At 38.2% G+C, this 10,737-nt stretch overlaps 1 protein-coding gene across 2 annotated transcripts; it reads right to left on the reverse strand.

The window, feature by feature from the left end:
• Positions 1–3,458: 3,458 nt before the first annotated feature.
• Positions 3,459–10,636, reverse strand: LOC146717929 (protein eva-1 homolog C). 2 transcript variants are annotated; one of them, XM_085433288.1, is made up of 8 exons: positions 10,462–10,636; positions 8,253–8,458; positions 8,006–8,129; positions 6,567–6,719; positions 6,176–6,319; positions 5,991–6,062; positions 5,824–5,904; positions 3,459–4,684 (listed from the first exon to the last, which is right to left on the reverse strand). In XM_085433288.1, exons 1-8 carry the CDS (start codon positions 10,556–10,558, stop codon positions 4,299–4,301), a joined length of 1,263 nt encoding a protein of 420 aa, XP_085289414.1. In that variant the 5' UTR covers positions 10,559–10,636; the 3' UTR covers positions 3,459–4,298. The 2 variants fall into 2 exon arrangements, with proteins under 2 accessions (XP_085289414.1, XP_085289420.1); XM_085433294.1 differs by lacking the exon at positions 5,824–5,904 and having other exon boundaries at positions 10,462–10,634.
• Between the last annotated feature and the right edge of the window lie 101 nt (positions 10,637–10,737).

Here is a 10,737-nt window from a genome sequence, read left to right on the forward strand (position 1 = left end):
TTATTGTGACTGAGAATGAGAAACTAGTGACTGTCACGCCAGGCTTTGTAAACTGAGATTACACTACAGATACTCCGAAGGGTTAGAACAAGCCATGCCAGTTAAAAGGTGGGCAACTTAAGGTTATAAATGAAAACAGCAGGAGGTGGGACAAAGCACGGCAGATGCTGGGTTTGCTGGTGCCAGTGCAGGTAATATTTTTAGCTTAAGGGTGTAAAGGTGTAAGGATGGCCAACGTTATTCTGTACAAGTGATTTTAATTAGCGTTAATTGCATGACACTGTGCATATATCTGTGCGGTTAGCAATGAACTGGATTAAAAGTGAGCTGTAGCTACTTTATAACATGATTATTTAAGTGCACGGTTACTGAATATCTCCATATTACTGAATTACTAACGTTGCCTAATGGGCTTCACTAAAAGCTAACGTTAGCCAACAAGCTAAAGCCAAAAAAAACAAAACAAAAAATACCATAACTCAGAAAGGATATTGCCAAGCATTCCTCGCTGCATATCCCCAAAGAGGAATCCATTCTTACCGAGAGGAAATAAATATCAGTTTATCATTTGGGTTTATATCACTTCGGTGCGGACGTCAGGGCAGGGAAAGTTAAACCTCCACCCGGCGCTGCGGCCTCCTTCCGCGAAGCTTGGCTGCTAATGCTAAACGCCAGCTGATGATGTTGTTGTTGTTGTTGCTGCTGCTGTTCCCGGATAGTATTAAAAATATCACAGTTAGAAACTTTAAAAAGAAAGAAGAAAACCCCGGCTCTTCTCGTGTCCCCGTGAATGCCAGAGAGCAGGTTGCACAGGCTACATAGCTTTAGCTGGCAGTTTTATGATTTAGCCGCATATGCTACAGCACAGAGTTTGATATGTGGTGGGCTCCCTCCTCCTGCCGCTCCTCACCCTGTTTAAGGACTCATCATCCTGGTTTTTTGCGGCAGTTGGTTTCGAGTATGAGCTTAATAACGCCATCTTCTGCCTCGGAGTGCAATGCTAAGTGAGTAAGCCTCCCAGCCCTGACACATATAATGAAAACCCTGCGACATCGTGTGGTAAAACAATATTATCTGCATATAATTAACTTTCCAGCTTCACACATCCTCTTTGGGGGATTAAAGATGTCCGGAAGGTGTTTTGTCCCACATTAATAGGGATGAGGTGTAACTAATACAATCGCTTTTACATTTTTTAATATTACCGCCACCAAGGAGGTTATGTGTTTTTCGCAGTGTTTTTACGCGTTTCCTTCTTCCTGTAAACACGATAGTTAAAAAAAAATTGAATTAATTCTAATAAAATTTGTAGGAGTGTGTTGTGTGGTCATCTAAACAATCCATTCAAATTTGGCCTGCATCCTTCGCTGATGATTTACTTGTCAAAACCGAGAAACCATATTTAAAAATGGCCATATAAAGATTTAGAATATGTCAAATTTGACCTCCGAGCTCTAATTAAATAGACTGATTTTCACGTCAAAGTAATATTGCTATAGAACTATTTAAAACTATGTTTCTTAATGTCATTGGTTTAATTTACAACATATAGAAATATAGGGATTCTAAATATTAGACCTCATTTTCCAGTTCAAATAAGATAAAACTTATACTGTCTTTTATCTTTAAAACTTTACATAAAATTCTGTGTTTGTACTGGCAAAATTTAGGAAAGGATACAAGTAAATGGTGATTCTAAATATCACAGTACAGTTTACATTCAAACATCAGTCACATTTGACCTCTGATCAGTTTTACATTTCACAACAACTGAAGGTGTGTTATATCTTTAAATAAAGTATTTTTAAATAGAAAGAAAATGAGCTGCCTAGTTAGTCAGAATATACTATAGTATGTAGTATTATATAATAAGCTCAAGTCAAATCAATACGATCAGCCATTACCTACTCTTACACTACAAACTTTGTAACGTATGTGTTAAATGAACAACAACAAAACCCCCAAAATGAATATACACAAAATACAATACTATTCCTTTAAAAAAACACTTCCCAGAGAGTGCCCTGCTTTGGTGGAGGTTTGTGCTCCTGGAGTGCTTCTTGTCAAATAAAGTATTACCTACATGCTAAAACTGAGGGGTGTCCTAGTTTTGGAGAAAATTGACCACCTTCACTTCATTATTAACCTATAATGACATTATTATTACAGAGGCATAATGCCAATGAGTCAACGATGCAAAAAATAAATATAATAAAAGTACAACAAGGTACCACATATTTGGATAAAGCTACCATAAGTAGTAGTCTTCAGAACAAGCTATGTGCAGAAATGGGGTGGGGGCGAGTTTCATCCGCTTTGACTTGTGACCCCTTCAAATTAAGCAGTCTGTCATGTGATAGAGCAGTTTCACCAACAGTCTTTTCATTCATCCCAGACTGTGATTTTAAGGATTATAATGACTTCAGCTGAACTGTACTCACAGTTTAAACACTGATTCTTTCCCTGTGGGCTCAAATTGTGGTCAAAAATATTTTTTGATCAGTTTTGTACTTACAAAACTGCAGTAAGTACTGCAATTCTGTTCTCTGATTGGATAGTTAAATTTGTGACTGATATGACATTGATCAGCTGAAAGGAAGAAAAATCGGGTCAAAATTTGTACTTGTAAGTTAAAACTTGAGTTTCACACGTATTTTTTTTTCCTTTGTATCTGTAACCAGATCTTAACAAAAAGAATTTGTAACTTGTGTAAATATTTTTACACACCCAAATCTTTTCTACGCACACACAAATTCTTTTTACACACACACAAATTCTTATCTACAGATGCACATATATACACATTCTGATTTAAAAGTACAAAATATTTATGACCACAATTTGATCCCATACTTTCCTCAGCTGATGTATTTCTGAGAGCAATTGTGCAAAGACTTTGAGTATGTTTTTCCATTTCCTGGATCCAGACTTTTAAACCCCTCTACCCACTAATCAATATCTGATATCGGGCTATTTTTTCATCATAAAACCTTTTTAAAGTTCTCCAGGCTACTTGTACAATTCATGTACAATTGCATTCATGACTTCATAAATTGTGACCACCAACACCATTGAGACATTTCTGATGATGCCTCAAAAAACATCCCTCTAAAGATGGTCAGGTACAAGAGCTGGAAGAAAAATAAGTGAAAAGAAAAACTTTGAAAGACCTTCAGAAAGCCTGGAGAACAATTGCTTAGACCAAAAAAATTATAAGCAAAATATAAAGAAATAAAGGGTGGGTCAGGACTTTGCACAACTTTTGTGTTGTAGTTCTATCAGTTAATCAGATATAATTACTTTTATCAATCCGAAAAGGCACAAAAATTTAACAAAGAATCAAAATATAGTTGTTAGTAGATATTTGGAAATTATTCAATTTATATATTTATTTTTGAGGATTTGGTTTTGCACTGTTCTACATTTAACTCTCCATCCTTCAGCAATAATATGAAATGTTTCCCCCACAAAAGAGCAGCTTTATTTTTGTACGTTTTAATGAAACATTAAAAATGGCATTAACTCACCCAATGATTTATTAGTCACACAGTGCACTGAAAATACTGGTTTTCCATATTGTAACTGCAAAAATGCATTGAAGTTATTAAAATTAAATCAGTGGCACGTCCACTGTTATTCCATAAAACACAGCAGCATTTGAAATTAATTGAAACAACAAACATGTGATGTTAATCTTTATGATTGTAATCAACCACCATTAGGTTTTCATGTATTTTAGTAGTGTCATCATGCATTGAGACAGATTAGAAGGTTCAGTTACATTTAGAGAGAAGCTATCATCCTTTCACTTATTTTCTGTCACATATACCTCATTACTGTTCAGGTTAAACTGGTTTTAAATAATGAGGTTATTGTATGTACAAGAGGTTCCCTTCAGGCTGTTCTAAACACTCAAATTCAGACTTTATTTTCTACTCTTGGCTTTGCCTAATGTCAAAGATTGGGGACTTCCCTAATTCATCTCTGGCACTTAGGAACCAACCACCTAATGCTTAAGCTTTGAGTTTGTGAGGGGCACCCAATCAGAAGAAAGTTGGCTTGGAGGAAGAGGAGTTCATATGCCTCGTTTCAGACTGTGAATGAACTAAGGACCCAGCTCAAGATAAATAAGGATTATCTTGGATTTTGAGTCATGCAAAGCTCCTCTAGAAGAGTAGAGGAGTGAAAGTTTGGACCTGGAAATGAGCATAATAGGTCCAATTTACAGTAAAAGCACTATCTCAGTATGATTTCAGTTAGCAGCTATCGTTCTAATGCAGTATACTGATGCTTTACTCTCAATTGTTGTAGGTTTTAATCTTGTGAATAGCGTAAGGGCTGGAGTCTCTGTGTGGCCAAATGTCTCCATTGGGCAGATCCCTAGTCTGTTCCTCCCCCCACTCAACCATCTCTACTGTTAAAGTGGGTGGACTGAAGATGTCAGTTGTCCGGTAGGATTGTGTGAGGCGGCGGAAAGAAGATGTGTCAGAGACATCCTCTTCAAAGAGGTCCTCCATGAGCTCCTTGCGTCGTCTGCGAGATGCTTTCAGCTCATCATTCAGGTCAGAAACCAGATCTTTAACGTCTTTCACAAGTGTGGAGCGAACACCAAACAGGCAGAGCAGGAACACGAGACCAGCACAGATGCCGGAGACAAAGTAGAGAGCAACTCGCTCTGGGAGACCTGGAAGAGAGATGTGTGAGGAAATTAAAAATTTGCCAACATAAGCCACAAGTGTCCACTCAGCTCATCTTTCTCAAATTGCTTTAGAAAACAATATTAATACAAGGTGTGACCTTTCAAAGAAACCAGTAAATTCATTTCATGTGAGTAATGTATCAAAATCAATTTGCAAGTGCTCCTATTTCAGTTCAAATATCCAAATAATTTTATCGATATTTTCTTTCTATTTAAATTAATATTGTTATAAACTGATTTAGCTGAAAAATCTTCCTGGGCAGTGCAGTATTGTAAAAACAAAGACACAGCATTGGCTCTGGATTAGGATCATCCCTGCAAAAACCATATATGATTATTTATCTTAGTCAGAGTACATAATGGCTAATATTTGTATTTTCCACCAGCAGGTTAATGTATGATCCAAGGGAACAAACATAACTGTTTTTTTTTATATGTCGAAATATAACATGTCATAATAAACTGAAAGGAAAGAAATAGACTGAAATTAGGAAAAGTTATTTTTAAATATAATAAGCTAATAATTATATGAAAATGGAAATAATACAGAAATATGTACGCAAATTTTAGATTACTACTTATCAGCACAGACAAGTGGCTGGCACACTGATAAGCAGAGGCTGGCTGGAGCCTTCCTGTGTGGAATTTGCATGTCCTTGCTGTGCCTGTGTGGATTCTCTCCAGCAGTACAAACACATGCATATCAGGTTAACTGGTGAGTGTAAATTGGCTGTGGACGTGAGGTAAATGAATTGCATAAAGTGAGCAGAATAAAGAGTAAATGTGGATTGTGGTTTAAAGTGGCCAGTAAAGAGTACATAAGTGCTATATGAATGTCAGTCCAGTATCATACCTCTCTATCTGTAACGGCTGAGATATATGTCAGCCCCTGCAACACTAGGCTAGATAAGCAACTGAGAAAATAGACAGGTGGTATATAAGGGCTTCCAGTTACTCTAAATCAAATTTAAAAACAATACGTTTCATTTTATTCAGCACCTCTTCTAATTTTTCCATGTCGTTTTGGAGCTCAGTATCTCGACTGTGTCCACCAACATGCTTGAACACCGACATTTCTATATATGTGGCTGTAGCCTGACATCCACAGGCATCAGTACACATACCCAGTATTTTGTCAAAGATCTCCAGAGAGTTGGTTAAGAACACATTTTGAGGCCTGTAGGTGGGGCCAGTGTACCATCCACCTGCAGGCGAGAGGGTTCTGGGCTCAATAGCCAGTCAAAGTCTGCTGCATGCAATGAAACCTGTGAACGTTCGTTTTCACACTCACCGTGTGTGTAATCTGAGATCATGAAAGGATCTGTTGGACCTTGACCCACATCTTCTAGGAGATATCTGGGGACTAAAGAGGAAATGAAACACTGTCACAATACGCAGCTGTATGCAAATACAGAAAATATACTATGCATCTACATCCAAGCCAAAAAAAAGAGTAGGTGTAGATTTGTCACTTACCACAAGTGAAGGACACCCGCAGGTGTTTCCTGGTGCCGGGGAAGCACGGGTCCCCAAAGGTTCGAGTATCGGCTATTAGTGAACAGTTTGCTCTGCTGTGACACCTGCGTGACACTTTCCTCAGGGCCGCCGGAGACAAACACTCTGAAATAATTTAATATAAATGAAACCAATGATTGTAACGAAGAAGACAACAGTAACATTTTATTGTTAAAGAAAAGCTGTTTCTCTAAAACCTGAGCACCTAGAAATGAATGAATATGAATAAATAATTCCTATTTATATGAATGATTAAATACAGTACAGTAGTAATTCTCCATCATGTCTATACAGGACTTTAGCTCCACTTTTTTGCCACTAGATGGCACTTGAGCCCCCTGCTGTTGCAGACCCATGTCAGCCTTTGATCCAGGTTCCTGAGGACAGTGAGGACTGCCGTGCAGCAGGTGTCCAAATGAGGCAGAGTAGATTGCGATGACAGTCTCATTTTTACACATCAGCCTCAAACGCTCATTTTCACACACCAGTCGTGTGCGGTGGTGCTCTGAAAAACAGATGAAATGGCACATTTTAAAGAACATCTAAAAGTTGACAAGAACTTTCTGTAGCTGTTTTAAGAAAATCTGATGGCTGAAAGCATTCATTGTTATTATTTCAAAAGTTTACAACCTTGTTTGACAGCTGTTTAGAGAGCTATGTAAATGACTCAAGCTACCCTGCATTTCTTTATATTTTGCTTTCAAGCCAGTTTTTTTTTTCCAAAGTAGTCTTGAGCAACAGTTCTCCAGGTTCTCTGAAGGTCTTTGGACATTAGCTGCTTTTTCACTCATTTTCTAAGCATTCCTTATACCCACTCTTTTTGAGACGATGGCTTTTGTTTGTTTGTTTTTGTCTTTTAAGCTACTTAACACTAATCTATGAGCTATGGACATCAGATGAACAGTATCTGAAAGTCATGTCTTAAGAAATAGGGAAAAATCCAGGAAAGACGTGACCCTGGCCTGACCCAGTAATAAGGAAGGGAAACACGTTAAAAAGGCTGTTACTATATGTTAGACATTTATTATTTATTTATTATTCCTCCTGTTCAAGCTGATTATTGCAAATCCAGTCATAACCTATTATAGAAGAGGTAATTTAATGCGACAATATATGTCAAAGTGCATATGAAGTTGATGTGAGACTATAAGAGTCACTAGTGGACTGATTGTGTGGCTTTGTTTAAAAGCTACAATCACAATTTTAGAAGACTCCCACTTAATTTTATGTAACTCAGACTTTATATGCACTTCAGTTTGGAATGCAAATGTTTCAATGTACAGTTTTGTGTTTTATGTGTGACTGCCCGTTTTTTTTAAAACACCCCCAAAAAATGTAAGTTCCTTTTTATGTTTTGCTTAACAGGCCTGAAACCAGAGGCTGACTGAGGAAGAATATTACAGAAACTCTAAATGATACCAAGTTCAGTTCCTCTTTTCTAAGTTACCGTTATATTTATTACGTTTTAGATGTCTGTGAGCATACAAAAGACATAAATAAGATATTTTAAACTAATAATAATTTCAAGACGATTACTTAATTATAGAAAAAATGAAAGAAAAAAGATTTTATTTACCAGCTTTATATGCTAATAGATTTTTTTAATTAAGAACTTTACTGTGCAGCTCTTTTTTTCAAGCCAAGGCCCCTCTTATTGATAGTTTTCTGCACACCTTTTATTATGCACAAATTATGTGATGGAGTCTTTCTTTGTCAGTTAGCTAACATAAATTTAAAAGTCATGTGTTCGCTAGTGGTGAAGTGACTGGACTGTCCAGCTCAGTAGTGCACCTGGTCTGCACTTGTAGGAGACTAGGAGGTACTTGGTGGTGAGGGGACAGGGATCCTGGCCAAACACCGGACTTAAGACGGGAATGTGGCACGACCGCCGATCCTGACACTCTGACAGCACTTTCTACAAGCACAGGAAAATCCATGTGGACCACTGTTATCTTCAACAGGAGTCGCCCATAAGAGCATTTGATTAAGGCAGATTATGCAGTGAGTTCACAGTTTATGTCAATGTTGCTATGTGTACCTCGATAGCAACTGAGGAAGTGCACTCTGTGTCCTCCTCCGCAGTTGTGTTTGTGCTTGCAGGAGGACATAAATGCTGACTGGGAACACGGCGTCCATAGAAGGCTGATAGGATGGCCACAGACGTCCTGGAGGGACACTTGATGATGAGAATTTCTCCTTCACAAGCATGAGCCGTGTGGTTTTTCAGAATGCTGTGAAGATACACTGAAAGATAAAAAGAGCTGATGATGTCTATTTTATCATTTCAAACACATCTTACACCTCATTTATAGTCGCGTGCATAAGTCTTGAGCCCCCTTTATTTCTTTATATTTTACTAGAAAAATGGGAATTAAGTATATAAAGCAAAAGCAGAGATTACACAAATATAACAAGCTTGAAAGTCAATATTTAGTGCCACAACCTTTCTTCATTCAACACAGTCTGAACTCTCTTAGGCAGACTTTCTTGTAATATCTCTAAATCGTCTTCAGGAACAGTTTTCCAGGCTTCTTGAAGGAAAATTTGATTCATCATTCCACTTTCAGTTCCTGTATAGCGTCATATACGCCAGCCTTTTCTTCCTGTTTCCCTTTCTTAAGAATTACTTCTTGTCTGCCGCCTTTCCATTATGACCATTTCTGATGAGGCATCAGTGAACAGTAGATGGATCAGCTAAAGGGCCACATGCATCTCTCAGCTCCTGCGTCAAATCTTTGCTGAATTATTCTCTGATTCTTCAGGAAATGTCTTTCAGACACATTTTGTCTGCTGCTGATAGTTTTTAAGACCTGACACTTCTTCTTTTGTCCTCTGCTTTTCCAGTTTTCTCTTTTTTAAGGGCGCGCTCCACACTGTCTATCAACGTAAAATCCTATTTTAATCCCGTCAAACCGTATAATCATTTAGATTCAGTTAAAAAAATGGGAATAATTCATGTGCTTTCGTGACATGCGGCTCAAAGTACCTCAAGATACAATTTGAAATAGTTTTCTTGCTAAGTTCTCTGTTATGTGTAGACACAACACTGGTTCATCCCTTGAGCTGGGTGAAATTTTTAAGCTTGAATAATTCAAAAGTCAATGTTAAGTAGCTTAACAAGCGAAAAACATTTCTCAGAAAGCCTGGATGAAAGAGAAAGAAATAAAGGGTCTTCTTTCTGTTGTTAACCAACTAATAAAGACTGGATGACTCAGTTACCTTTACTCATGCACAATTTGCGACCCTTTCATTGTCAACAAGTCAACAGTTTGACTTATTTAGAGCTTTTTTTTTAGCCCCTACAACAGCTCAGTCCCCTGTCGACAGGGTGGTGTCCGACTCACTGGGTGTAGCTCGCCAAGACAATTTTTGGACTATGACCACACATATAAACATCATCAGCAACAGCGCATAGACACTGAAGTGAAATCTCCCCTCCCATGTGTGTTTCCTGTACTGTATTGTGCTAGTGTGTACGTGCAGTATATCTCGCCTTGTGAAGATTTATAATGCAAATTTTTATTATGTATTAAGACTTAAGTTATGTTTAGGGTCAAGTTTAAGGCTAGTTTATTTATTAGTTACGGTTACATCTCTAGGACATGAATATAAGTCAATGTTTTGTTCTGTGACATGATGGAAACCGTGTGTGTGTGTGTGTGTGTGTGTGTGTGTGTGTGTGTGTGTGTGTGTGTGTGTGTGTGTGTGTGTGTGTGTGCTCCACAGAGGCGTTTTAAAGCTTTAGGGAACAAACGAGACACAGTACCAGGCACTCACTCACAATGAGCTATTATTAGACACACACACACACACACACACACACACACACACAAACAAACAAAAGATCTCTGCTGTGATCAGATATAGAGATGCACATGCAAACAGAACAGTGTCTGAGACAAAAGCTACCTTTGGCTGTGTCTGAACATACAGTACCAATGTTTCCATAATGTCAGTAGTGACACAGTCCAAATAGGAAAACAGCTCAGATGATAAACACAGGTCAGCTGTAGTTTATTTATTGCTATGGGAGTATCTGGTTGTATTGAGTGGATATCCAAGTTCAGGATCTGTTCTGCAGCCTCTTCACCCTGATTCTGGTCTCTCCGCGAGATTATGACAAGCTGCTTATGAAGCAGGATGTGGAAATCTGTTAGGAAATGTCATTGTGAAGCTTCTTTATGCAGCTGAAAAGCAACGCATCAGCATTTTGAGTCCGCTATTGATTTCAAAACCAAGAGACTTACAAGAGAAATCAGGAGCCGAACGTGCTGTGTGCATCTTCAGAGCCAGGAGGACAGGCAGGAGACAAAAAGAGCGGCAGAAACTCCAAGACGCTGTCATTGTGAATATCCTGCAACAGACCCTGCAACAGGGTTTGTGTGGTAATAGGCTGTTTGTGCGATTGACTGCCTGTGAGAGAGCAGTCAGTAGGTCAATGATGCCATTGTGTTTACAAGAAACAGCTGGCCCTGCTGAGCAATAAACTAGAATTACTGCCAAGCATTTATGTGGTTCTATCG

The sequence above is a fragment of the Copadichromis virginalis genome, linkage group LG2, assembly GCF_057382275.1.
Source record: "Copadichromis virginalis isolate Kocher_CV1m ecotype Utaka linkage group LG2, C_Virginalis_male_GT1.1, whole genome shotgun sequence".
Classification (NCBI taxonomy): Eukaryota; Metazoa; Chordata; class Actinopteri; order Cichliformes; family Cichlidae; genus Copadichromis; species Copadichromis virginalis.

Excerpts from the sequence above, each read along its gene's own strand:
- LOC146717929 (XM_085433288.1), bottom strand. The coding sequence starts at position 10,558 with ATGACAGCGTCTTGGAGTTTCTGCCGCTCTTTTTGTCTCCTGCCTGTC. Across the intron at positions 6,063-6,175 it reads GCGGGTGTCCTTCACTTGTG|TCCCCAGATATCTCCTAGAA; the intron begins GTAAGTGACAAA and ends TTTCCTCTTTAG. Across the intron at positions 4,685-5,823 it reads GATCTTTGACAAAATACTGG|GTCTCCCAGAGCGAGTTGCT; the intron begins GTATGTGTACTG and ends TCTCTCTTCCAG.